The sequence below is a fragment of the Aulostomus chinensis genome, chromosome 23, assembly GCF_037954235.1.
Source record: "Aulostomus chinensis isolate RoL2024-O1b breed Wild chromosome 23, RoL_Achi_v1.0, whole genome shotgun sequence".
In the NCBI taxonomy this organism is placed as follows: domain Eukaryota; kingdom Metazoa; phylum Chordata; class Actinopteri; order Syngnathiformes; family Aulostomidae; genus Aulostomus; species Aulostomus chinensis.
This window is the reverse complement of record NC_141342.1, coordinates 23134091-23161590: the sequence shown is the minus strand read 5'-3', so window position 1 is coordinate 23161590 and position 27500 is coordinate 23134091. Positions and strand designations below refer to the sequence as shown.

Genomic DNA, 27500 nt, shown 5'->3' with positions numbered 1-27500 from the left:
GTGTCACGTTTCAGCCATTTTAGGAAATGTTAATCTGCCGTTTGTCCGCGTGCTCAGCCGCGCCCCCGCCACACCGTCCAAGAGCCGTAGCCAACCGAAGCACTGCACCGTCAACCGCGCTGTCCCTCAGCCAATGAGAGTGGATCGAGTCGGAGCGCGGGCCTGCGATTACGCAACAGCAGTGGGGAAATGGGCATCCCTGGAGTTGCCCTGCTCGAGGACTGTCAGGCCCCCGAGGTCTGGAGCACTTCCTGTTTGAAAAGTATCCAGGTGTTGGCTGCGTCCGAATTGCCAAGTGGCAACCTACGTCCTCCTGCTACAACCTAAACATGGAGGCACCGTTCAGACACCCCAGAAGATGGTGGTGAAGCATGACCTCTGCTGGCAGAGCACAGATACCGCAATTAGGTAGACAGCACCAACGAAAGCCCCACCTGCTGGCCTGGCTGTGGTACTGCACTCCACTCTGAGCTCCTTTCCCTCATTCTCTATTATTAAGCACATTAACGCACCTTTAGTCATCAACAACAACTATAAATGTTGGTGTTCATCAGAATGGGAGACTGTTGGTGGCCCAAACTTGGCTTGAGGGTCCACAAGTTTTTAGAGCAAGAAGAAGAAGTCCGCGGTGCATTGTGGGCCATAGGTTGCTCCGTAGGATGCACCTGAACCGACCTACAATGTGGGCGTGTTTAGGCTGGAATTTAGGTTGAGAAGTAGGTTGCTACTCACGCCAGTTGTGGTTTGGGACAGCCTCCGACCTGCTCTGAGACCTACCATCAGACCTGCTTGGCAATTTGGACGCAGCCGTTGACTTGGCTTTCACGGTTCTTCAGCCTGCACTCGGTGCCGACCGTGATACCGACCATGGCTCACACGAGACCCTCCTTCACTGGTCCTGGAGCTGATGGTGAGGAAACTCTTCAGCAGCTCTCTTTTTTATTTGATGTGAAATGACGTTAAACAGTGTAATCTCATCAGATGCCAGCTGATTGCGCCACGACATTTTGTTGTTCTGTTGTCGAGATTATCTTGGCACTGTTGGGTGTCTGCACGACACTACCGGCAAGCCATCGGCAGATATTGGTCCTTTTCTTTTTCAAATATTTATGAAATTCACAGTGTTCACATATGGGTTCAGTATGGATGGATGATATTGATATCAACCCAAATCATTTGCAAAGAGCGCTCATGTAAAAAAGCCAAATTAGTAATTGTTCATTGGTCTTTGAGCTGTAAAATGGAGGCCACGCCCACTGGACAGGACATCCTGGAGTGTGTTTGGAGTCTTGAGAAGTGTTCAGGCTGATAAATCATCCTGAACGCTTCATTGCAAATACTGTGGCTTCTGCTCAAAAAAGTCATAGTAATAATAATGGTGATAATTATACCGATAATGATGATATTACAATGATAATAATAATAATAATAATAATGTATTTTATTGTTGTCAGGTTATGAGACATAGAAACTGGTTGCTATGCTCCAGAACTTTGGTAACATCATCTGCATAGAAACATTAGCATTATCACAAAACATAAGTGCTTACTGAAGTTGTGCAAAACACAGTAATACTGTCGAAGAAAAACAAGAACAAAAAGAGAACAGATTCAAATCACAACATTGTAACTTTGTGTTCTGGAACAAGCATTGTGTTCCTTTGCGAACCAATCACAGTGAGGAGCGCTGTACCGTGGAAATACTGATGAGCAGCAGGTGGCGCTCTGCTGCCCTTGTGACAGACAATCAACAAAGAAGCAAGAGAAACCAGTAGGCAGGGCCCTGCAGTGGGCTGTGATAGGTCATTGATGACATCAGTGCCCTCTTGAGCTGTCCAGAGAAAACACAAGTATTTAGTTGCCAGAAATGCTGGTCTGTGTTGGAGCCTCTTTATCTGGAGGCTACAAATAAGTCAAAGCAAGGAATAAGTTACTTGTCTTGGTCACAAAATAGATCTGTTTGTCCATCGATGGCGGAACAGGGCGTGTCACATTCAGACGACAGAAAGTAAATCTAAAATATTTGGGACTGAAGCAGCAGAGTGACACATTCTGCAGTTTGTTCACACGGCATAAAGTTTTAGTTATGGCTTCAACAGTGCAACACCATCTTCAGGACCAGTCAGAAGTTTGACCTTCATCAACTACAATGCTGAAACTTCATCCATCTTTGGATCAATTTTTGGCACAGGCTGTTGCTCTTCCTCCTCCTCCTCCTCCTCCTCCTCCTCTACAGGCAGATGTTGATCTGCTTGGCAAGCTCTCGGTCCAGATCATGGATCAGAGTGTCAAAATCTTTCAGGCTGAGTCGACAGTTAAAAGGGGCATCAAAATCCATAAACTCCTCCATGTAGAGACTCGGTCCGACTGTTCCTCTTCCTCCTCCTCCTCCAGATGACCACACCTCTTTCTTCTCCTCTTCTTCATCTATGCTCCCTGGAAGACAAGAAGGTCAAATATCCATCCATCCATCCATTGTCTTCCGCTTATTCCTTTTAAGGGTCGCGGGGGGTGGAGCCTATCCCAGCATCTACGGGCGAGAGGCGGGGTTCACCCTGGACAGGTCACCAGTCCATCGCAGGGCCAACACACAGAGACGAACAACCATTCACACTCACATTCATACCTACGGTCAATTTAGAGTCTGGATTAACCTGGTCCCCATTACATGTCTTTGGATGGTGGGATGATGCTGGCGAGAGAGACCCAGAGAGAACCCACACAGGCACAGGGAGAACATGCAGACTCCACACAGAAAGATCCCATGTCCAAGCCGGGACAATCTTATGAATTAGCCCTAACCCTACTGACAGGTAGGTTTGTCAAAACCAAAACCAGCAGGTAAACAAGACCTAAACATGGCGAGAAGTCACTGTGGGTGTGGTTTCTCTGTAAGGCACAATTTGTTTACCTGGATCACTCTCACTTCCTGCCACTTCGTCATAGTCGGCTTCTTGTCCTGACAGAAGGTCTCGTCCACAGACACTCCAGTCTCCAGCATACCGGTTGATTGGCGGTGGACTGTCGAGCCGTGCCAGGCCACCCCGCCCGCGACGTGACACCACAACTTCCTCCTCCTCCATGTGCTGAGGCAGAGCCAATCGCAGTGCAGGACGACTCTGCTGCTGGCCCGAGGGGCGGTAGGGAAGAATGGGTGAGGAAGGCGGGGAGAGGTCACTGTGGTCATCTTCTATGACTCGGTAAGTCGGCACTGAGGAAGAAAATGTTATGTTAGAATGAACCCTAAGAAAGTCAACGTGAACAGACAAAACATGAATCGGTGTCAGATGTCACAAATGATGTGAGAGGAATCATAGGAGTTCACCTTATCCTCAGGAGCTGAATATGCTCAACGTTCACGATGCTGCCTCAAATGTCCAGTATACTGATAGCAAATTTCTGAACATATGTTAGCTTGTCACCATAGCAACAGACCCAGCAAGTCATAGGTTCATAATTTTGTTGTTATTTCAGCAACTTTGTTCCATTTAGTTGAATGAAACCAAAGTCAGATCTACATTGATGATGTCATGTCCCAGAAACAACAGCTGCTATGATGTTATGACCTAGAAACAATGGCTGCGATGGCTGTGGTGATGTCATGACCAAGACACGTCGGCTTGTCTGAGACTTCCAGACTATAAAAAGTGACATAGAGGCATAGAACTGAGGCTTGTCACCTCTTTTCCTTACGCAATATTTGTGAGTTGACTAGTTCTGTTCATCTGTTACTAAAAAGTAGTCCTACTGTGAATTTTCTTCTCCTGTCTGTACACACAATGAGATCACAAGGAGCTCCAAAGTTCTTGCCTTCTCACCTGGCCACAGCTGCAGCAGGTAGTGTAACGCCTCAATGTGCCGTTTGAAGTCGACTGCACTTGCTATCTCCTCACTATGACAGGCCCCCTTCGCTCCTCTTCCACTTGCTCTTCCTCCTCCTCCCCCTCCTTTCCAGGCCTCCTGGGTTGGGGTGAGGAGCACTGGTCCAAAGCAGACGGCGAGGTTCTGGTGTGTCATCCTGTTTGACGCACTGAAGGACGCCACCAGGCTGAGGTGGTCGAGCAGGAGAGTCAACGTGGCCTGGAGACAGACAGAGACTGTCATTTAAGACTGGTACGACTGGGCTATCAACATGTTCAGAATACTTCCTCTGCAGGTCAAGTGGAAATGTGCCCCATTGAAATGTGAAAGAGGAAAAACTTTCTCTTCTAGAATGATTTCATTTAGTGGAGTAATTGTAGACTCAAGTGGACCACATTGTAATTTAGAACTGCAGTACTTGGTTACCCTCTCTGGTGCTGGCAGACAGGACAACAGCTCCACTGTGCTCTGGGCCAGCTGGGGGTCAGGGGGGGCAGATGAGGCAGGTGGGGGTTGTAGCATCATGGCTTCCCGAACTACCTGGTACAGAGTCCTGGTGATGAGAGGCGAGGGCAGCTCCCTCAGGTAGTCCTTCAGTATACCTGAGAAAGGAGTTCATGCCAAAGCATCTGACTCAACTTCACGTCAGTTATTCAGACTGCATCATTCCAACACAAAATTTCAAACCTTGAAAGAAGCCGTTTGGCTGCAAGCCTTCGGGTCCTAGTCACTCAGTGGTGCTACTGACCTGTGATGACATTGATGTCAGGGTAGAGGTCCTCACTGAGGCAGACGGCTGAGCTGTTCCTTTCAAACCAGTCTTTGAGCTCCTTCTTCACTGCAGCAGAGCCACAAAGCCGGTACAAACCCACCACCTGAGCAGACATTCAGTCAGAAAGACAGGAACTGTACCACCGCACCACCCTGATGTACCCCTGTACTACCCTGATTTTCCCCTGCACCACTCTGGTGTTCCCCTCTACCCTGGTAGTGCACCCCTCCACCCCCCATAGTGTACCATGCACCACACATAGTATACCTGCTCCACGCGTGCACTGCCTGGCACATGAAAGTCAATAGAGGGTCAAGTACCTTCAGTCCTCGCCGTTCAATCTCTGCCACAGTCTTCTGGATCAGCAAAGGGACTGGAGCTGTAGATCCCTCTTCCTCTACCAGATGATGCAATTCGACCCCAAACACATTAGCAGGCAGCGATGTGTCACTGCTGGGCTGTGGAGAAGCACGATCAGAGTTCATTTGTAGAAACATGTAGCAGCTGCTTGTGTTGGTCGTATGTTCCTTCATAACAAAGACAAGTTGCTGTGGAGTTGGGCTGCTTTACCGGATTGTCCCAGTTTTCCTGCAGTGACAGCTTGACGTAAAGAAGACCTCGGGGTTCTAACTTCACACAGAGCTGCTGACTACGACTTGCTGAGACACAAATAAAGCAAACACTCATATTTCTGGAGCTCCTTATTTATTATCAACTCTAAATCACAGAGGGCAAAACCTTTAAAGAGTGGTGGAATGGAGACTCCGCCCAGGCAGCAGACTCTGTTCCTGGTAGGACGATCTGTGCGGTTAGTCTTTAAGTTAACTCCACCCACTGCCTTTTGATTGGCTACACAGAGAAGAATGACCGTGATGCTGCTGCCTCATATTACAATGCAAATAATAGCTGAGTTCAGAAAAAAACACTACGCTGCGCCAGCAGTACCTGGTGTTAAAACCACCACACGTAGATGCCGTGCTCTCTCTAACTCCAGGTGGAAGGCGTGATTTAGTGAGAGAGCTGGGCCTCGCAGGGACAGGAGGGCAGTTCTTGCCCTGGTAACGCCATCAATCTGGATGGCCAGAAAAATCTCTTTACTGCCATCCGACCTGTGAACAAAGATGACGCACATACCATCATTTTTTCCTGGTTGTAGCTTATCCTGTCAGCTTCCTTAAGGGTTTGGTTTATATTAGCTGGTGTTTGCTACTTTCAGGTTTTGGCTTACATTATTTGCTGCTGGCTGCAGTTGTAAACTTGTAATAGCTGTAGTTGTCAGCTTATATTACCTGCTTTCAGTTAGCTGCAGGTGTGAGTTCAGCAGGTGTTACCACTGTTTTTAGTGCTGTTGCTACCTGCTGCTTTTCATCTCCTCCAGGCCCAGTAGATGGATGGTCAATAGCCCTGTCACTCGCTGGCTGCATCGCGATGGGTCAGAGCCCACGTAAAGCTGAAATGAACTTAGGTCACATGTAGTTTCCAAGGTTGCAGTCTGAGGAACCTGTTGCCGTGGAAGCAGCTCAGGAGAGTCTCCATCACTGAGGTAACCTGAAAAGGAAAAAAAGGCATTTTACATCTCTCTCAGAGATGTAAAGTCCACTCTGAATACTTGACAAAAACTCACATAGCAGCTAGAACCAGGACAAGTAAGAACCAACTATAGCAACTCTTATCTTCCAAACTTATGATTTGTTTACCTCCTTTACTGGCTGAGCATCTTCTTGATGACCGCCGCAATGGTCGGGCAGGAGGCGCTGAACTATCCAGGTGATATCTGCTGATCACATTCTGGTTTGCTGCATTCTTACCGGTTGTTTCCTCGCCACCTCCTCTGGTGACCTCATCTTGGCGATGAGCACGAGAGGAGGAGCGAAGGCTGAGTTTACGTCGCAGCTCAGGAAGTTTCTTCATCTTTATAGAGAGTTTTCTCACAGTACCCGGAGACCTCAGCCTGTCAATCACACGACTGGACCCACCCCCCTTCTTTTGAAAGGTGGGGCTGGAGTCAGAGGGAGTTGAGTCTGTGAGAGAGACAAGGAACACTATTTTCTTGACATTTGAATTTCATGGGACTAATCAGTAGAGCAAATGGAGACATCAGTGGCATTACCTGTGTTTTCTGTTGTGATGTCATGGACATGGTGACTGACACCCGGAGGGGCGACATCCAGTAGACAGTCAAAGCCGCGACCTTCTGTTGACCCAACTCGCACTCGTCCCAGCTCTGTTCTAGTCTCACCAAGCCCTGTCCCCTTTAGTGATCCTGCCTCCTCCTTTTGATCCTGCCTCATCCAAACCTCTTCATACCTGCTTAGTCCAGCTGTGCCCTCATCCTTCTGGTCTTGCCTCGTCCACACCTCCTCCTCCTTGCGCAGACACGCTGCATCCTCGTCCTCTGGAATTGGGTTGTACCAAATGTTGCTGCTACAATCTTGCTGCTGCCCACTGGCCTCCTCTGATACTTGAGACTTTCCTGAAGCAAGCACCCAGGCTCGGCTGCTGCGATCCAGGCTTTGCAGGTAGGCGCGTTGGCCGGACAGCTTGGTACTGGGAGATATGGTGGTGACATCAAGAATGACACCTGCTGGCTGGTGAAGTTCTTGCTGTACTGCTGCAGAAATGCTGGATACATTGGGAATGGTGGTTGAGGACAGACTCCTGTCACCCCAGTGCTCTGTCTGGAGAAGGAGTAGTTAGGGTCAGTGTATGGAACATTGGGATCAAATAGCCAAGTGGAGGACAGGATTAGAGTCAGCACAACCATGTGCGATCCCACCAACTTTGTCTTCCATGCCCGTTGGAGGTTAGCCCAAATGAGTTGATGGTTTGATTGACTCCACCGGGCCCGTACCACGCAGACCCATTTTCTACCCACTTGGGCTCCACTTGGACATGTTAAGTGGGATGTAATTAACCATGACTATTTTGGCAGGTACCTTATTCAGTGACAGCATCTGACTCCAGGCCTCCTCCAGTGCATATGGGAAGTTTTGACTACAGTCACAGTTTCTCAGGGAGGGACTTGAGAGGCAAGATGTGGGCGGAGCCACAGAGCCTTGTCGTGCCCATTGCTGCTTTTTAGCCACTGTGATGTGGTTGCTGGGGGGCGTAGGGGAGTCCACCACTGCTGGCCTCTGAGTTGTGGTTGTCTGGAGGACACTGTCAGTCTGAATCAGAACATCTGCAGGAAACACAACAGATGTTTTATTACCTTCAGAGTTAATTATCCATCTTTTCAGTTCAGATCCAAGTCCAGATCTGAACCCAGATCTTAATTCACATCCAAGTCAAGACTCAAAGGTTTCAGGAGACACAACAGAAGCCTATTTTAAACAGAGAATGCACCAAATTTGCGGCCCAGTAGAGGCAGGAATTTGCCGTCTTGTCTGTGTGAAATGGAGGCGTAATATTCCTCTTTCCAAAAAAGCCGTCAAGTTGTGTGGGCGTAAACATGTGACGTGACGTGCAGCATGAAGTTTCGCATGAACAGTGACGTACAACATATACCGTACATTGGAAGAATATTCAGCCCCGTGACGGTCTGGCAAACCTCGTCGTCCCAGTACAACCTCCCTCTGCCGCTGGTGCTGTTGTGGTCACAGACTTGCTGTTAATAACTTTGTACGTTTTTCAACTCGCTGGTGATTTCCCGTCATCTGGCGATAGCCACGTCCACCAAGCTCCTCCGTGACCTTTTCATACAACAAGCCATCCTTCACAGTCCCGTGAGGTGGTCATCCACGCTCCTCTCACCAGTGATGTCAGCAGCTCCCCCGGTGCTCATCTTGCTGAAGTGACGATGCGTCAGAAGAATATTTAGCCCCCTGAAGGTCTGTAAGTTTTAAAACAGCAGTTCGCTGCTCCGGCCGCCAGCAGCATTGGTGTCGACCTTCTCAGAGGTGTTTGATGCGGGAGAACTGGTGAGCGTTGTGTTTACGATTTTGCATCATCATCAACACCTCTGCCCACCTCACACCAATCCAGCACATTAATGGGTTGGATTTACATAGCAGTGGAGGCATCAATAAGTGAACCCTCAGAGGAGGGATATTGCTGGGCTAAAACTGCCCCCCCCCCCCCCCCCATTTGCCGCACTCTGTTTGAAACCTCAGACCGAGCTGCAAAAAAGATGGGCGAAGTAGCGGCTCAGTGGCCAGTGTTAAGCGCCTGGAGAGTTGCCCAGTTCAATTCAGTACCGGGTGAGGATGTTTAGCTCCCAGTACAAACACTGGTGTTGCTGTTACTGGCCTGGAACAGGAACCTTTCTAGAATCATTTACAGTCTCGTAATTTTTCTCAAGCTCTATAAATTTGGGAGTGTTTAACTAAAAAGTCTACTCATCAGAACAATTTTCATGGTGACGAGAGCATCGATCTTTAATACAGACTCATACAGGAAGTGGTGCTTTCTACTTCCCGTTAGCAGAGTGAGGTCTTCATAGAAGACTCTGTCTCTTGGTCTGTATGCGTGTGTGTGTGTGTGTGAGCACGTGTGTGTGTGTGTATGAATAAACAACTGTGAGTCTGCATGTCAATGAGCTCTCTGTATTTAAGACTTAACAGTGCTGCTATTCACTAGTCTTCACATATTCAGACACAGTGAGTGAGTGTATATGTACAAATGTATACATATGTGTGTGCATATATAGTATACATATGTGCGCATGTGTAAAAGTGTGTGTGTGTGTATATCAATGTATATATAACATATGAAGTTTTTAGAATCTTCTTATTGACCGGAGAACACACACAGACACACACACACACACACACACACACACACGACCAATGACTGGCAGTGGTCATTAGGCGAGTGTGTCTGCAGGATGCTGAACATTAAACCACGTGATGGTGATGAAGATGATAGAGGAACACTAACGATTAATGTTCCCACATACATGAACTATCCTGGAAAATATTCCCACGTAGCTGAACTGTACATCTATAGTGTGTGTGTGTGTGTGTGTGTGTGTGTGTGTGTGTGTGTGTGTGTGTGTGTGTGTGTGTGTGTGTGTGTGTGTGTGTGTGTGTGTGTGTGGAGACTAGTCTCTTCAGTTCTGTATAGTGGTCAACTGTAGTGGGGGCTCAGGACTGAGTTGTAGGCGGGGGACGGGTAGTGATGGCGCCTCCTCCTCTATGGAGGGACAGGCAGTCCAGTCTGACCTAGATGTCTGTCTCCTCAGATCCAAATCTGGACCTGCTGTCCCCACAGGGATGTACCTCCTCCTCCGGGTGTAGGGGGACAGCAGAGTCTGAACTTGCACCCTTACTTGGAAATTCAGCACTCATTCACACCTGAACCCCCCCCCCCCCCCCCCCGGCCCTTATGACCCACATAGATACCAGCTGGGCCAACGACCCCCTAAAGACTCATGTGACCTCAGCAACACTGGAACCCAGATGTCACATGCGACCTAATGACACTGTCGAAGGTCTCACACACACAGGGTTATAAAACCGTGCAGCTCTCCACCAGAGACTACAACTGAAGAACCCCCTTGAAGAGAGGAGACCCTGAACAAGTTCAGCTGGCTACCTCACAAAACTGAAGAGGTACCAGGACCCGAAGCACTGAGAACCTTCACTCACGTATATGTAGAAACCAGTGTTTGCAGACTCTTATATGAAGAGATAATCTGTGTACACAACTGAAGAGACTTGGGAGTCATGAGAAGCAGAAGGCATCAAGTAAACAGGAAGTTTGGAAGGATAGAGTGGATGAGGAGGATTTTGTGCGTGTGTGTGTGTGCGTGTGTGTGTGTGTGTGTGTGTGTGTGTGTGTGTGTGCGTGCGCGCATCCCACCACTCAGTTTTGGATCCGTCTTCCTGCGGGATCTGCTTCTGCCTCGCAGTCGGGAGAAGGTTCTCTTCAGCAGGGGTTCAGCCATGCTGGACGGAGGAGTCAGAGTCACAGAGGAGGACACAGGAGGCAGCGCTCCGTCTCCTTCACTCCTTCGTTTGTTCACTCATCCCGACATCTTCCGTTCTGCCGTTGATCAAGCTCTCAGAGTGCAGAACAGGAAATGAATTCCAAACATTCTTTCCCAAACTCCCTCATGCTCCGCCTCCTCCTACCCTCCTCCGCCCACTCTCTTCCCCCCTCAGCTCCAAGGGGGGAGGGGGATGACACAGAAGGCTCATGGGACATGGAGTCCTGCCTTTGTCCTGCAGGCCATGAAAACAAAATGTTCTAAAACACAGTTGATCAAGGACATTTCAGTAGTTCTCCATCACCTTTGTGAAGGTTCTCACGTCTCATCCCTCTGTTGTGTCACTGGTCCTGCTCATGTTCCTCAGTATGTGCAGTATATACCATTTAATCAGTGGAAGTATACTTCATTTTCAAGTTTTTAAATAATTTCTCAAGTAAATTTCAGCCCATTCCTTCATAATTATCAGAGCTGGTGAGTAAATGAGCGAGACATGAACCAGCAAATCTCAAATGCCCGTCTCTCCTCCTCCTGCTTGCTTTCTTGCTTCCCCTGCTTGAATCTCAGGAGAGTGTGTGGAGAGAGGGGGTGAGGACAGGAAATAAGAGGACAGGGCAACCCTTCAGTTTGTGAAAGATTCCCCAGTTTGACCACTAGGTGGGGACAAAGTGCAGGATACTCTTGGTTCTGTCAGACTGAAGCAGGACTCAAGGACATGAAAGATGTTTTCAAAGTTTCTTAGGTTGGTTTGTATTAAACAGCAAAAAATAAAGAACTGTAGTCCAGAGGATTGCAGGCAATAAATTAAATCATCACGAAAGAAAAGAAAGTGAATGTCCATCAGAACCAGGACAGTATTGACCTGAAGATCTTGAAAATCTTAACTTTTATGGTAGAAATTTCAATATTTTATCTAAAATAGATGAATTTATTGAAGTAGAACACATGGAACATGTTCCATGATATAGTATATTGACAGAGGACAATATTCAAGTATGAGGATATACATGAAGACCTGAAGGAACCGGAACCCTAGAGGTTTGAACACACTGATGGTTGTTAGTTCAACATACAAACCCTCGACCTCCAGGAGCCTCAGGTAGGCCTGTGTTTCTTTAAGTCTGGGGTCATTGACATGGGGCTTGGGGGAGTGGCCTCGTGGATGGTGGCTGCATTGTTACACTTCTATGACACAGCAGTCACGTGCAGGGCAACAATACTTCAATACTTCAGTTGTCTATTGTTTTTTATAAAAGATTAAGTGGAAGTCAGTTATACTGAAGTATAATTTAAATAAGCTGAGGAAAATTATGAGATGTTAAGGTTAGCACACGAAGAAACTGTTGATGTTTTCATCTTAAACAATTTGTTCTTCTCTTTAGTGTCAAAGACCTTTGTGTTCTACTGTCTGAATGTTGTCTGGGTTAGAACCTCCATCCTTAAAGACGAGAGAGATTTAAAAATCAAAGATCTGCCAGGAATTCATGGTTTGACGCGTCTGATTTTCTCCGAGTGATTGATTGACTTCAGTATGTTTGCATCTGTCGCACGAATGATATTGACTGTTGTTACCTGTGGCCCCCAGCAAGGGGCAGCATGTCTCCACCACAGAAGCACAGCATTTTTAGTTTTTTCTGAGGAGGTAACGCAGGTTGGTCTCCTGCTTCGTTTCGGACCGTCCGCAGGTCTCAGGTCTTCCTGAGTCTCAAAAGTGACGACTCTCCTGTTACTTTCACCATCGTTTAATGGTGCTTTATTTTCCATCCCAGAAGGTCAGGTCGTTAGTTTGATCAGTTTCATCTTGAAACATGACCAGAAGTTTGCTGCAGAGAAGTGATGGTTGATCCCAGTGCTGGTACAGCAGTTGTGGAGTCGCACACCTGCTGAGGTGGTTTGTCTCAGATGGCCAAGCAGTTGAGAGAGAAAGTGATGTTGGATGTGGTGACATCTCACACCAAAGAACACCTCAGTGATGTCATACATATGGAAAACTGCTTCCTAATGAGGTCAGAACCGTGACTGACTCAGAGGCCTGATGAGGTCAGATTCCTGAACTCAGTATGAAATTGATCAATCGTCATGAAAATGTCATAATAATCAGAAATCAAAGCAACAATGACCTGGTATCTATCTATCTATACTGATTAGAAAACGGCTTTCAAAATAATAGTCTGGCGAGTACTGATGAGGAAACGGCTTTCAAAATAATAGTCTGGCGAGTACTGATGAGGAGACGGCTTTCAAAATAATAGTCTGGCAAGTACTGATGAGGAGACGGCTTTCAAAATAATAGTCTGGCGAGTACTGATTAGGAAACAGCTGACACAGACAGACAAACAGACACTGGAGTTGCTCCGAGGACACAGCAGGATTGAACATGTGGGGCTTCCAATCTGACAAAAATCCATGAATATTGTCAGCTAATTAATTCAAAGCTTGTCGTGTTCAATTGAAATTGGATGAACTGAGTGTGAAAGCTGTGTGTACTCAACCGCTGCCAGCCACAGAGATGTCACCTGAGGAACTGGTCAGAAGGACGCCACCAGAGACACCAGTCACAGGGATACTAGAAATGCCACCAGAGATACCACCTGAGATGCCAGTCACCGAGAGGCTAGTGGGATAGACGCCAGTGGAGATGGCACCACCAGAGACACCGGTCACCGAGAGGCTAGTGGGATAGACGCCAGTGGAGATGGCACCACCAGAGACACCAGTCACAGGGATACTAGAAATGCCACCAGAGATACCACCAGAGACGCCAGTCCCATAGAAGAAATACCAGTCATAACAGTGATGCCACCACAGACGGCGCTCAGCAGCATGGATCCATGAGTTTTGATTCACCCATTTATTCATTCATTGATCCAAGCACAGATTGTCTCCATGACATAAAGAAGACAGAATCAAACACAACAAACGTCAGATGAACCTCAGCCCAGGGTTGTCAGCGTGGATCCCGGGGTCCTCGGAGCACTGAGGAAATCAGCTGCTTCTTCAATGCTAAACATTGAAACACCAGTATGATCCCATATTTCTTCATTCAGAAATGAGTTTTACACAATAAACAAAAAAAGGCTTACATTTTTACAAAGATTTCAACAAAAAAACAATCCCAAATGTTGATCGTGTTTTTTGTGAGTATGAATATCTGTGACATCATCACTCCAGAACAGGACAAGAAAAGAAAATTAAAATATCAAAAGATTTGAAAATACATTTAGTTTATCATATAAGTTGAGCTGTGACTCTTCTTCAATGAAGCCGTTTTAAAACGAATGTAACTTTTAGCATAAAACCCAAAGTTGCATAAACCCAGGCTGGTTGATGATGCTGTAATGCTCTTCCTCCTCTTGGTGACGCTCTTTCCTCACTCTCCCATCTCTCTGCTGGGATGTAGGGAATTCCCTGAACTGGGACGACTGGGAATCCCTGAGCGACACACACACACACAGACACACACACACACACACACAGACACACACACACACACACACACACTCACTCCTCTCTCTCTCTGAAGGTCGAGTGCTTTGTTTCCCTTCATTTGATTTCCACTTTTCTGGCTTCTGGTCAGTTTTTCTTCTTTGTGTTTTGATTCCAGCCCCAAGACAAGAAAATACAGACGTGCAGTTGAAATGCAGAAGACAAAAATAAAGCGAAATAAAATGAATCACAAGTAGGAACACAATAGGAAAATAAAAGAGATTTAAAAAGAAAACAAAAAGATGGAATAAGAATAAAAGAATAACGAAAAATAACATTCAAAAGAACAATATTAAAATTACAATAATGCTATGTGAAATAAAATGTTTAAAAACAAGTAAACCAAAATTTTATGGATTTCTATTTGCATGTCAGTTTTGATAATTTGATAAAAAGCAGAAATGTAAAGGCAGCTGAGACGTTACAGAACAACCACCTTCCACCAAAAATACAAAAATAAAGACATTTGAAAAAGACAGAGCAGACGAATAAAAGCAGAGGAAAATAAAACGAGTAAAATCAGAAGAGTACGAGCAGACGTCTGAGGACCTGAAGGAAGACTGATCAGTCCAAATTTGTCCTGTATCTCATTGGATTATGAGTGCTGGCGGTGTGATGTCATTAGAAATCAGCTGTTTTAATCTCTGAATTGACATTTTTCACTTTGAATTTCAAATTTAAAAGTGTTATTTTCTCTTTGTCTCAGTTCGGCTGAGTTACTATAAATAGTTTGTTGATTCAAACAAATGTTTTGTCTCTATTCTCAATTTTCAATCAAAATATTCAATTTCTGAGTCATCAGATGTGAAATAATTGATTACATATTAATTACATATTGATCCTATGAAACAGCTATGAAATCGGCTGGTCAAGTGTTTGTCACGTCAGCTGGATGCTGACCTCAAAATACAGAGCAAACAGGACAACATTCCGCTGTCGCCGTGACGACAAGGTCTTGAACAGAACTGAAATGTTTTAGGAGGTCATGATCATTTATTGAAGGATGAGGAAGGTGAGGAGGGTGAGGAGGGTGCCGAAGTGAAGCGTGTTTAGTTTAACGTGGGATGGATGCTTCAATGTATGACATCAGATCATGTTCCTGTAATTTTGATTTTTACTCTCTCTCTCTCTCTCTCTCTCTCTCTATCTCTCTCTATCTCACACACACACACCCCTCTCAACAGCTGACTGGGCGAAAAAAATATTTAGTATGTTTAAACCTGTAAACGGCATCAAAACACACATTTGATGTGTTAGTGTGTGTTTGTCAGTGTGTGTGTGTGTGTGTGTGTGTGTGTGTGTGTGTGTGTGTGTGTGTGAGAGAGAGAGAGAGAGAGAGAGAGAGAGAGAGAGAGAGAGAAAGAGAGAGAGACAGCTGGCCCATCTGACTTTGCCGTGACATCTGGGAAACCTGCTGGTGTGCCGACTTGAACGCTGGTTGATGTCGCTATTTAAATGCAAATGTAAGTATGTGTGTGTGTGTGTGTGTGTGTGTGTGTGTGTGTGTGTGTGTGTGTGTGTGTGTGTGTGTGTGAGAGAGGTGTTTCCTTTTCTGCATGTGAGTGATGGTGTGACGCACCCTTTTCAATAACTATATTTTAAATACTTTTCTTCTTTAAGACTCACATACAATTATTCCTCTGTAATTCAGTGTCAGACATTTTTTAAGTTCAGTTTTGTTTTTAAAAAATGAAACAAGCATTTCATGTGAAACGAATTTAAATGAAGAATCGAAACATTGACTGGATTGAAGCTGAACTGATTCAGGTGTTCACTCAGAGGGTTAGGGTTGAGATGTGAGACACTACATGAGACATGAGATGAGAGACATGAGACATGACACAGGACAAGAGACGAGAGACACCAGACCACATACACGGGACGAGACACTCCAAGAGATGAGAGACACTGCATGAGACAAGACGGAGACACGAAACATGACACGAGATGAGAGATGCTGTATGAGACATGCAATGAGACACGAGACGTGGGATGTGACTGTAACTGTTTGTTGTTTTGTCTCAAGCCTCCTCCAGACCGACAGACTTCAGTCGGTACCAAACCAGCTGCACTGGGCTCCACGGATTGAACACGTGTGTGAAGCCGGTGACGCTGCGTGATCATGAGAGTCTCGGGTGAACGAGGACTGAGGGTGGCAAATCAATGCCGGTCCTACGAATCTCTGTGAGAGGTTCCCAGACGGCCGCCATCGTGGCTTTCTGATGCGCGATAACCTGGACAAATGTCCCAAGGTATCAGAACTCCAGGATAACCATGTGGCTGTGAACGACGGTTCCACCGATGGCTACTAACCTAGCAACAGGAACCAGGCAGGAGGTGATCCAGGAAGGGTGTCGTGGTACCGTCTGTGTTGATGTCTCACCCGTGTATGTAGAGCCATGATCCACAGAGTTGTTGGTACAAAACCCAGAGGGTCACTGAAACCTCTCCAGTTCTAGGGAGCTTCAGAAGAATCAGTGCTGACTGAACCACCAAAATCAAACATCCGAATGGCCGAGAACAGGAAATTGTTGGGGATCCACTCCGTAATCTCACTGGACAAAAACATGGAGGGTTTTCAAACTGTCAACGCAGAACAAAATAAATCGATAGATAAATTATTGACCAACATAAACTGACTGACTTGTTATCAATCTGTCATTTGTAGATGGGTCATTATTTACTTGTCCACATGTTTAATAATAATAACGAGTCACAGCACCTGAACGAGTCAGGGCACCTGAATGAGTCACAGCACCTGAGCAAACACGGCACCTGAACGAGTCACAGCACCTGAACGAATCACAGCACCAGAACGAGTCATAGCACCTGAACGAATCACAGCACCAGAACGAGTCACAGCACCTGAATGAGTCACAGCACCTGAGCAATCACGGCACCTGAACGAGTCACAGCACCTGAACGATCACGGCAACTGAACGAGTCACAGCACCTGAACGAGTCACAGCACCTGAACGAGTCACGGCACCTGAACGAGAACACGGCACCAGAATGAGTCATGGCACCAGAATGAGTCACGGCACCAGAACGAGTCACGGCACCTGAATGAGTCACGGCACCTGAACGATCACGGCACGTGAACGAGTCACAGCACCTGAACGATCACGGCACCTGAACGAGTCACAGCACCTGAACGATCGCGGCACCTGAACGAGTCACAGCACCTGAACGATCACGGCACCTGAACGAGTCACGGCACCTGAACGAGTCACGGCACCTGAACGAGTCACAGCACCTGAACGATCGCGGCACCTGAACGAGTCACAGCACCTGAACGAGTCACAGCACCTGAACGATCGCGACACCTGAACGACTCACGGCACCTGAACGAGTGACATTGCACCTGTCAACATATTCAGATTTTCATCTTATTCTTTGGTTGAAAGAATGAAGACGAAGAGTGCCGGGTTCATGTCTGGCCTCCCAGCAGGGTGCAACTGGCCCTTTAAATCGGTCTTCCCTGTAAAACCAGTCAAACCAGTTGACTCTCTGGAGGTAACTAGTGAGAGAAAGGGAGGTTTCTCTCTCTCTCTCTGGTTGGTTGATCCAAGCTGCCACCTCCTCCCCTTCCTCTCTCTCTCCCTCACAAACACACACTCACACACACTCTTTACCTCTTGTTTCCTTATAAGGCCAGGCCCCGCCCCCCACTGTGATGTCGTAAGCGGCTTGGAGGAAGACCCGTGGGGTTTTTGGGTTTTGGCGTCCAGTCCTGTGGGGCCGCAGGGCTGAGAGTTTCTCCTCCGCTCCTCATCCCTCCATCATCGCCTCCTCCTCTCGCCTCCTTCTGTCCTCTTCGCCTCCTTCCTGTCTCCTCACTCCTCGTCTCTTTGGGGAAAAGAAAAAAAGACACTTTGCTTGCGCTCGATTTGCCATCCAGACTCGACTCTGTTTCTTTCTCCTCTGAGGATTTTATTTTTCTTTTTTCTCCTTCATTCCTTCCCTCAATGTCCAACTCATTTTTATTAGAATTGTTTCAATCCCGTTTGATCAATTCTTTTTTCTTTTTCAGTTAAAAGTTGAATTAAATTTCAAAAAGAAAAAACTTGCTCAGACAATTAAAACTCCCCTTGTTCTTGTCCTCCCTTGTTTCTTCATCCCTCCTGTTTCCAGAAGAAAACAGCTGAATTTTTTTTCCCCTTGTTGGACTTTCTCTTCTCTTCATCCTCGTGTTTGTCGTGTTTTGGCGGCGGCGGTGCAGCGGCGGCGGCAGCGGTCGTCAAAGAGTCGGGGCTTCGGGGCTGCGTAAATGTTCGGGATCCAGGACAACCTGCCCCGCGGGGCCACGGCCAGCATGAAGGAGGAGCCGCTGGCGGTCCGGTCCTGGATGCATTCGAGCGGTGTGGTGGACGCCAACACAGCCGCTCAGAGGTAAAGTGCCGCCCCTGAGGGATTCTGGGAGCTGAAGTCCCGCTGGACACACACACACGGCAGCTTTAAAACGGAGTGAGCCGCCGCCGCGCTGCTCACTTCACTGCTTTAATACTCAGAGAATCTCAAATAAAAGAGAAAGCAATGTCTGCAGCTGAGAGAAGGAACATTTTTACTTTTTTAAAATTTGATGTTTGAGCAATTACAGAAAATATCTGAATATGAATGTGATTAAAATAACACTCAGATCCACATCATTTTTAGACCAAATTAAGTGAAGAATTCACTTCAGGCAACAACAAAAAAACTCACCTTTTTATGGAGTAGCAACAATAAACATTTTATTGTTTTTATTTTCAGCTCAAATTGACATTAAGAAATTCAGTTTATTTATTTAAGTGGTAACATTTAATTTCAAATTTGAAAGTCAACTTTGTCTTCATTCAATTATTTGATGATCTAAGATGTGAACAGAACAGTTCAAATGTTCCAGGACGAACGACTGGAAAAGCGAACCAGCAGACAGACAGAGACGCATCGATGGAATTCAGCATTTTTAACCGTCATGATTTCACAGCAAGATTTTCATGCAGCAGAAAAATCTAAAACAACTAAAAAGGTGCAGTCCAAAGATTATATTTCATGCCAAATTCTTATGAACTAAAAGTTGTTTTATTAAATAATTTGAGTCAATTTCTCAGGTTGGAGTCACGTTGCTTGAGTGTCTCGCGGCATCAAATGTTTTTCTTTCATTGAATTTACCAAAATAAGATGTCCCATCTCAGAAGAGCTGAAACTTTAGATTGCTTCAATTAATAAAGTTCTTTGTTGATTTTCTTCTCTCACGACAGATGAATGTTGCAATAGTGATTTATCTCAATATTTTTCTCAAGATTCCCTTTTTCCTTTTAGCCCAACGTCACACGTTCGGTTCCCTCAGAGGTCCCCAGACAGCACACTTGACGCTGACGATGCTCATTTAGAATAAAAGTTATTTGAACTCTGGAGACTTCCTCCCTCACATGAAGATCTCCTGATTTGGTGACTTTTTTCATCTGTTGTTTCGAAATAAGTTCAGCTTTTTGGAATCTCAGATTTTTATTTTTTCTCTTCTAATTTCTCTTTAAATTTCATGTAATGAAAACCCGTTTATATGCAACTGAAAAGAACAGCTGCTGCCGCCAAGCACCTTACACACGCGCGCACACACACACACACACACACACACACACACACACACACACACACACACCTACACAGACTGCTTTTTTCAGATTGTTTATTTCTTGAAACTGTTAAAATGTTAAGAGTGTTTTGGATAAACTGAAGCAGTTTTTCTGGTTAGAAACCTTCATTTCCGTCTTGTCGCCGAGGTGAAAATCGTCTTCCAGGTCCAAAAAATAACAAACTGAATTTTTCATTTTCATTCTTTCAGCTCTTCTGTTTTTCATGTCAAAATCCCACATTTTGATATTTCATGAATTCTAATGAAGAATAACTCATGACTGGTTGTCAGCTCATCACCCGTGAGATGACGGTGGTCAAATCTCTAGTTGGGGGGGCTGGGGGGGGGGGGTGCAGCGCTTCATTGTAATTTGAAGTTTTGGAATTTATTTTGTTTGTTAGATTAAATAAATTCCAAAACTTCAAATTACAATGAAGCGCAGCGCACACTGTCCCCCCCCCCCCCCCCCCCCCCACACACACACACACACACACACACACAGCCGTATCAGATCTGTATGCCGGAACGATACCTCTATCATGTGTCTTATATCGGTATCTTACCAGTACTGTGTGAGTTGTATACCACTATTTTCTGAGTATACTAATATCTTAGGATTTTTCTTTATTTTTGTGTGTTATGAGTATCATTTTAGTATAATGTCATTATTGTTTTATATGTTTTTCATGTTTTAACATGTGTATTGTACGTGTAATTGTATGTGTAATATCTGAGTGTTATTCCAGTATTTTTGTGTATTGTATGTGTAATATCTAAGTATTATTCCAGTATTTTTGTGTATTGTATGTGTAATATCTAAGTATTATTCCAGTATTTTTGTGTATTGTATGTGTAATATCTAAGTATTATTCCAGTATTTTTGTGTGTTGTATGCGTAATATCTGAGTATTATACCAGTATTTTTTGTGTATTGTACGCGTAATATCTGAGTATAATACCAGTATTTTTTGTGTATTGTACGTGTAATATCTGAGTATTATACCAGTATTTTTTGTGTATTGTACGTGTAATATCTGAGTATTATACCAGTATTTTTTGTGTATTGTACGTGTAATATCTGAGTTTTATACCAGTATTTTTTGTGTATTGTACGTGTAATATCTGAGTTTTATACCAGTATTTTTTGTGTATTGTACGTGTAATATCTGAGTATTATACCAGTATTTTTTGTGTATTGTACGTGTAATATCTGAGTATTATACCAGTATTTTTTGTGTATTGTACGTGTAATATCTGAGTTTTATACCAGTATTTTTTGTGTATTGTACGTGTAATATCTGAGTTTTATACCAGTATTTTTTGTGTATTGTACGTGTAATATCTGAGTTTTATACCAGTATTTTTTGTGTATTGTACGTGTAATATCTGAGTTTTATACCATTATTTTTTGTGTATTGTACGTGTAATATCTGAGTTTTATACCAGTATTTTTTGTGTATTGTACGTGTAATATCTGAGTTTTATACCTGTATTTTTTGTGTATTGTACGTGTAATATCTGAGTTTTATACCAGTATTTTTTGTGTATTGTATGTGTAATATCTGAGTTTTATACCAGTATTTTTTGTGTATTGTACGTGTAATATCTGAGTTTTATACCAGTATTTTTTGTGTATTGTATGTGTAATATCTGAGTTTTATATGCCAACGTTAGCAGACTTCTCCCATAATGTCAGAATGTGATGTTGAGCTGTTGGCCATGTTTTCGTTCAATAACATAATTTATTTTGGAAGCGATTTGATATTTTGGAGCAAACACAATCATCTTGATTTTCTGCCTCCTAGCGGCGTGGGGTTGGCGCGAGCTCACTTCGAGAAGCAGCCGCCGTCCAATCTGAGGAAGTCCAACTTCTTCCACTTCGTCTTGGCTCTGTACGACCGCCAGGGTCAGCCGGTGGAGATCGAACGTACCGCCTACATTGACTTTGTGGAGAAAGAGAAGGTGGGAACAAAAATCAAACACGCCCAGATTTTTATGGTGAACCCAAGCGCGCCCGTTCAATAGAACGTATTTGTGTTTGTGTTCAGGAACCGACGGCAGAGAAAACCAACAATGGGATCCATTACAAGCTGCAGTTGCTCTACAGCAACGGTTGGGATGCCAATTTTATGTCACAGCGCCGCCAGCGTTCGCTCAACTCACTCAGCCTGTCTTTGTGTGTTCAGGTGTACGAACCGAGCAGGACCTGTACGTGCGACTCATCGACTCCATGACAAAACAGGTGAGGGACCATCGTTACTGATAATTGGTGGACAAAGAACAACTTCATGTTTGGATTTAAAGAAAAGCACATTTCTGATTTCTGAAAGTTCAGTCATGGAAAATCCCATGAAACTTCATCAGTGATTCTTTACAAGAACCAAGACAGAAACGGAACCAACGTGACCCGCTGGTACAAATCATCATCACGGAACTTTGCCCTGCAGGCAGCATTTGCCACAGATGAACTTATCCTTGTGGATGGAAGCGCCACCTTGTGGCCGAGTGGTACGGAATGCCGGTTAGTCAATGTCACGCTACGGTTACTGACCAAGACAAAGGGATGTACCATTCAAGGCCAACAACACAAATGTTTTGATGTTGTCAGGGTTGTTTCAATGGTTTTGTGAGTGATTGGAAAAGATCATTGGTGAATCCAGAAGACTATGGCGGTTGCCTGAACCGTTTCACAGGACCTTGAAGGAGGCAGATGTTGGACCCCTTTGTTTAATTTTAGATATTTTGTTACTCATTTTAAAAATAACACTTCCTGTTTGGACTCAACAACCAATCGCAGAGAGACTATTGTAAAGGTGCTGGGACTTCCTGCCTGAAAGGAACAGACGCCGTCAGCAGCCTGTCTGACACACATGAACGGCAACAGCAGTCGAGGTGTTTAAATCTAACGAGTCATTCAATTAGTGAGTCTTAACGAGCGTGCCCGTCAGGCGTCGTTTGCGTCATGTGATCTGCTCTTTGTTGAAAAGGCTCCTCATGGTTCCAGCTGTTTGATTTGAAGCCGTGTATTAAAACATTTAGAGGATCAAATGTTTGCCCTCAACCCGCCGCTGCTGCCTTGTGCTCACTAATCGCTCCTAACGAGTCGTAATGGAGCTGAATGCAGGATGGAAGGCTGATCTAATTGACTTGTTTCTGAGACCAGACAAGTCTAACTCTAACTCGAGGAGCTCCTCTCACCTGCCGTGTGTGTGTTTGTGTGTTTTTTTCAGGCGATCATTTATGAAGGTCAAGACAAGAATCCAGAAATGTGTCGAGTTCTGCTGACGCATGAGATCATGTGCAGGTAACAGGCCAAAGATGCCACTTCCTCCAATGACTCCGAAGGTCACATGACCGCAATGTGTATTCAAATGGAAAAACAACCAAATATAATAAGAAAGACGACATCAAATATCTGGCTTCCCCTATCTATGATCAGCGTGTCAGCACTGCCATGCAGTAGGGGGCACTACTGAGCCCCTTGTCACTGATTACTTAATGTTGAAACTCAACAATAAGTGAAGGAGAAGCTGCAGAAACCAGCAGACAGAAGGATGTGGTGGTGCTCCAGGGGTCTTGTGGTGGTGCTCCAGGGGTCTTGTGGTGGTGCTCCAGGGGTCTTGTGGTGGTGCTCCAGGGGTCTTGTGGTGGTGCTCCAGGCCCCTGAGGAGGAGGAGGAGGACGGTCCAGGGACCAGGACCAGTACTATTCATCAGTTGTTATTGTATACAATCAAAGTAACTTTATGAGAGTGAGAAAAGGTCCCAATGAGTATATACAAATATCTTTAAATTTTATTCTTTAAAATCACCTCTTTTACAAATTATTTTTCTCACTTTTGTAAGAAAATGAAACAAATCCACATTCAAGTGTTGATCAAAAAGAATGGAGGAACTTTCAAGGAATTCTCTCATTTTTACTGAAATTAGAGGCTTTGACGTTTCTTGATATGTACAGTTTTGTCATCATACTACAAAATATTCTGAGAGGCCTGACTGATGCATGAAAATCAATTGAATCGAAAATCAACACAGTAAACTTAATCCTCAGAGTACATGCATGTAGAATGTGTGGGACCTGACATAGGAGTAGCTTTTGTGTAGTATCACATGTACTGAAATTCTGTCAGAGGATACACTTAGCGGAGAGTATTCTTTTATTTGTGATTGAGCAGTAGTATATGATGTACTAGATGCAGTAATACTGGTAGTACTGGTCGCAAAGTGTCAGTCGATAGCATCCGTCCTGCTGCTGCAGAGGACAACATCATCAGAGTTTCATTATTGTGTTTCAGTCGCTGCTGTGATAAGAAGAGCTGCGGAAACCGGAACGAGACGCCGTCAGACCCCGTCATCATCGATAGGTATGTGTCTGTCTCCAAAACACACACACACACACACACACACACACACACACACACACACACACACACACACACACACACTGTTATCACACTGTGTGTGTGTGTGTGTGTGTGTGTTTTGGAGACACATTGTATACATCTATGTGTTAAGAATTCACAACACATTGCTGTGGTGATATTGTCATCACCTGACACAGGTGTGTTTGCATATCTGAGCAAGCGTGTGTGTGTGTGTGTGTGTGTGTGTGTTCTTGTACTTGCTACAAAGTGAGGACTAGAATACGTATTTAACCAACAGAGTGAGGACATTTTAGCCAGTCCTCACATCTTCAAAGGGCCGTTTGAAGGTCAAGACTTGGTTTTAGGGTCGAAGTTAGAATCAGGTTCAGGTTAGGTTTAGGGTCAAGGTTAGAATCAGGTTCAGGTTAGGTTTAGGGTTAAGGTTAGAATCAGGTTCAGGTTAGGTTTAGGGTCAAGGTTAGAATCAGGTTCAGGTTAGGTTTAGGGTCAAGGTTAGAATCAGGTTCAGGTTAGGTTAGGGTCAAGGTTAGAATCAGGTTCAGGTTAGGTTTAAGGTCAAGGTTAGAATCAGGTTCAGGTTAGGTTTAAGGTCAAGGTTAGAATCAGGTTCAGGTTAGGTTTAAGGTCAAGGTTAGAATCAGGTTCAGGTTAGGTTAGGGTCAAGGTTAGAATCAGGTTCAGGTTAGGTTAGGGTCAAGGTTAGAATCAGGTTCAGGTTAGGTTTAGGGTCAAGGTTAGAATCAGGTTCAGGTTAGGTTTAAGGTCAAGGTTAGAATCAGGTTCAGGTTAGGTTAGGGTCAAGGTTAGAATCAGGTTCAGGTTAGGTTTAGGGTCAAGGTTAGAATCAGGTTCAGGTTAGGTTAGGGTCAAGGTTAGAATCAGGTTCAGGTTAGGTTAGGGTCAAGGTTAGAATCAGGTTCAGTTTAGGTTAGGGTTAGGGGCTTCGGGTTTGGGTTAAACCCTTGATTCTTGATATTTACGATGACAATAATTAGCTTTGTTAGCTGTTTGTTTCTAACCTGAACTTTGAGAACATGAGAATGCAGCAGCTGAGGATTGTGGGACTCGAAGTATCACTGAGGCTGTTAGGGAAAATTAACGATTAACAGTAATAATACACTCATTAATATGGGTGAATTCTCATTTATGGACAGTTAATTAACACTTCCTGTTAGCTAAGGTGTTTATCACATTATTTAAGGCATGTTATTAACATCCATCAATACAGTCAGAGGACATGTTAATTAACTAATACCAGTTTCAGGCTGATGATGTTAATTGAAGCAATTGTAGACGTGGTCAGGGTATCTGATCCATGGCCGTCATGTAGTCTTCGGTCAACTCCTAACCTCTTCAACTTTTTACTTTAAGTGACTTTGTTATGGCTTATTTTGATGTTAATTAACTGCAAGTTCATGATTATTACCGCTTAATGCATCATCAGTAGACTTTGTTAATTCATACTAGCTAATAATGTGTTGTGAAGGTGACCAGGGTGCTTTATTTGGAACTCTTGACCGTCATGTCTGCCTGTCAGTGACATCACTTCCTGTCTTGATCTGGATGCTTGATTCTGATTCATATGGAGTGCTGATCCCTGAAAACTGCAAACCCCCCCTTCCCATGAGGAATCATACATTCTCCTCTTCTCTTGTCACCTCCCCCTCTTTCTCCCCTCTCATCCTCCCCTTGAGTATTCACTCTCCCCCCTTGATAGGTTGTGAGGTGGGGGGGCAGCAGTCTTTTGAAGGGAAAAGTGGTGATATTACAGTGGCTGCCTGCTGAAATGCATGATGGGAAGGTCTCCAGTGTGTTCTAGTAACAGGAAACATGTTGGACTGCTTTGTCTCAAATCAGACCAGGCGAGCCAGTTTAAAGAGACAGATGCCAGAAACACAAATAACTGATCCTCCAATCATGTCTTTTTACAAACATTGTGACATCACAACATTTGTCCATGTCCAACTTTAACTGTCAAACCCAAGAGTCCTTGAAGGAATAACATGATTGCCACAGAATGAGATGAACCAATATGGACACATATTGGAGACGGACACTTGGAGACAAGTGGATATTATCACAGCTGCCGTCAGCTGCACTGAGCTGCCATGGAGATGCAGGACACGAGACTGACTTGAAAAATGAGAGTAAACTGAGAGACAATCAAGGGACAACGACAGGTTCTCCTGCCTCTAGTCTTTGTGCTAATCTGGGCTAACAGTTGTTCCCCGTACCACTGGTATGTGTGCTAAGCTAGGCTAATGATAGTTTCTCCTTCCTCTTGTCTTTATGCTAAGCTAGACAAGCAGTTGTTTCTCCTGCCACTAGCATTTATGCTAAGCTAGGCCAAAGACTGTTTGACCTGCCTCCAGTATTTTTGCAAAGCTAGGCTAATGGTTGTTTCCTCTGCCTCTAGTCTTTGTGCTAAGCGAGGCTAAAGGCCTACAGAAAATGGTGATGATGATGATGATGAGGCAGCACTTTGACCCACCTGGCATGAGTGTTTCAGTTTTGTGTCCTTGGCATCAGCAGAGTGGCATCATGGGAGGACGTTGTCTGTCAGTCATGTGATCTACTGGTTGGTGCTGAATCTGATTAACAGTCCAGTTTCAGATGACTGACAGCAGAATAATGTTGGGCCCCCGAGGGCCCCATGCAGAAATGTTAAATGTATGAGTTCGAGAATCAATGGAGCTCCGAGTGTGTGTGTGTGTCTCTCGCTCTCGCTCTCTCTCTCTCTCTCTCACACACACACACACACACACTCCCACACATGCAGACAGACACACACATCCTAAACTTAGCTGTGTGTCTGTCTGCATTGTGTGTGAGTGTGTGTCTGTCTGTGTGTGTGTCAGTACACATTACCGGTATGTGGTGAATTGATCTCAATTGATTAACAATTTTAAAAAGAAATGTGCTTGTGTTTTTTATGTTTTCACACACACACACACACATGCAAAGAGACACACACACACACACTAATTAGCCACTAATGTCACACACACAGTTTGACTGACAGCTGTGTCTTCACGTTTGGTTTTGTTGTTTATAATTGATGACGTTTCCATTAACGAGCTCTTAATGAGATGTCTGGTAACGAGATGAAGCACACAGACAGTCGTCACGACGACAACATTGCATCTACCTGTGTTTAACCTTCTCTGATGATGTCATTGACTTCACCTTCAGTTGATGCCGATGGTTGTTCACTCAACACGCTGTGTTCACCATCATGAAAACTGATTACATATAATTGTGCTGAGGAACCCTGGAGGACCCTGAAGGAACCCCATGGGTCTCCAGAACCCACTTTGAGAATCTCTGAAATAAACAACGAATCTGATGGGAAAGCGATGAAACTAAAATTAAAAGTGAAGAAAGTGAGGGAAGAAAAGAGGAAAGAGGAGGAGGAGGAGCTGGAAAAGAAGGGTTGGGGGAGGAGGAGTGTG

The 27500-nt window shown here is 44.8% G+C and overlaps 2 protein-coding genes across 8 annotated transcripts in view; one reads left to right on the top strand and one right to left on the bottom strand.

Annotated features, from left to right (window-relative positions):
* Window positions 1-1442: 1442 nt before the first annotated feature.
* syde1 (synapse defective Rho GTPase homolog 1) lies at window positions 1443-10688 on the bottom strand. Its single transcript, XM_086195780.1, has 14 exons — window positions 10435-10688; window positions 7569-7813; window positions 6743-7310; window positions 6330-6653; window positions 5988-6180; window positions 5578-5741; window positions 5371-5481; window positions 5203-5291; window positions 4953-5090; window positions 4609-4735; window positions 4287-4462; window positions 3818-4079; window positions 2911-3210; window positions 1443-2435 (listed from the first exon to the last, which is right to left on the bottom strand). The coding sequence occupies exons 1-14, from the start codon at window positions 10517-10519 to the stop codon at window positions 2230-2232; spliced, it is 2988 nt and encodes a 995-aa protein (XP_086051906.1). The 5' UTR covers window positions 10520-10688; the 3' UTR covers window positions 1443-2229.
* Window positions 10689-17769: 7081 nt separating this feature from the next.
* Window positions 17770-27500, top strand: part of ebf3a (EBF transcription factor 3a) — a 44162-nt gene continuing 34431 nt past the window's right edge. For all 7 annotated transcript variants that reach the window (XM_086194464.1, XM_086194463.1, XM_086194462.1 and 4 more), the window contains exons 1-6: window positions 17770-18439; window positions 21470-21626; window positions 21713-21776; window positions 21851-21906; window positions 22895-22968; window positions 23959-24027. In XM_086194464.1, the coding sequence (XP_086050590.1) occupies window positions 18318-18439; window positions 21470-21626; window positions 21713-21776; window positions 21851-21906; window positions 22895-22968; window positions 23959-24027 (542 nt within the window). In that variant the 5' untranslated portion in view covers window positions 17770-18317. The remainder of the gene's footprint in view (window positions 18440-21469; window positions 21627-21712; window positions 21777-21850; window positions 21907-22894; window positions 22969-23958; window positions 24028-27500) is intronic.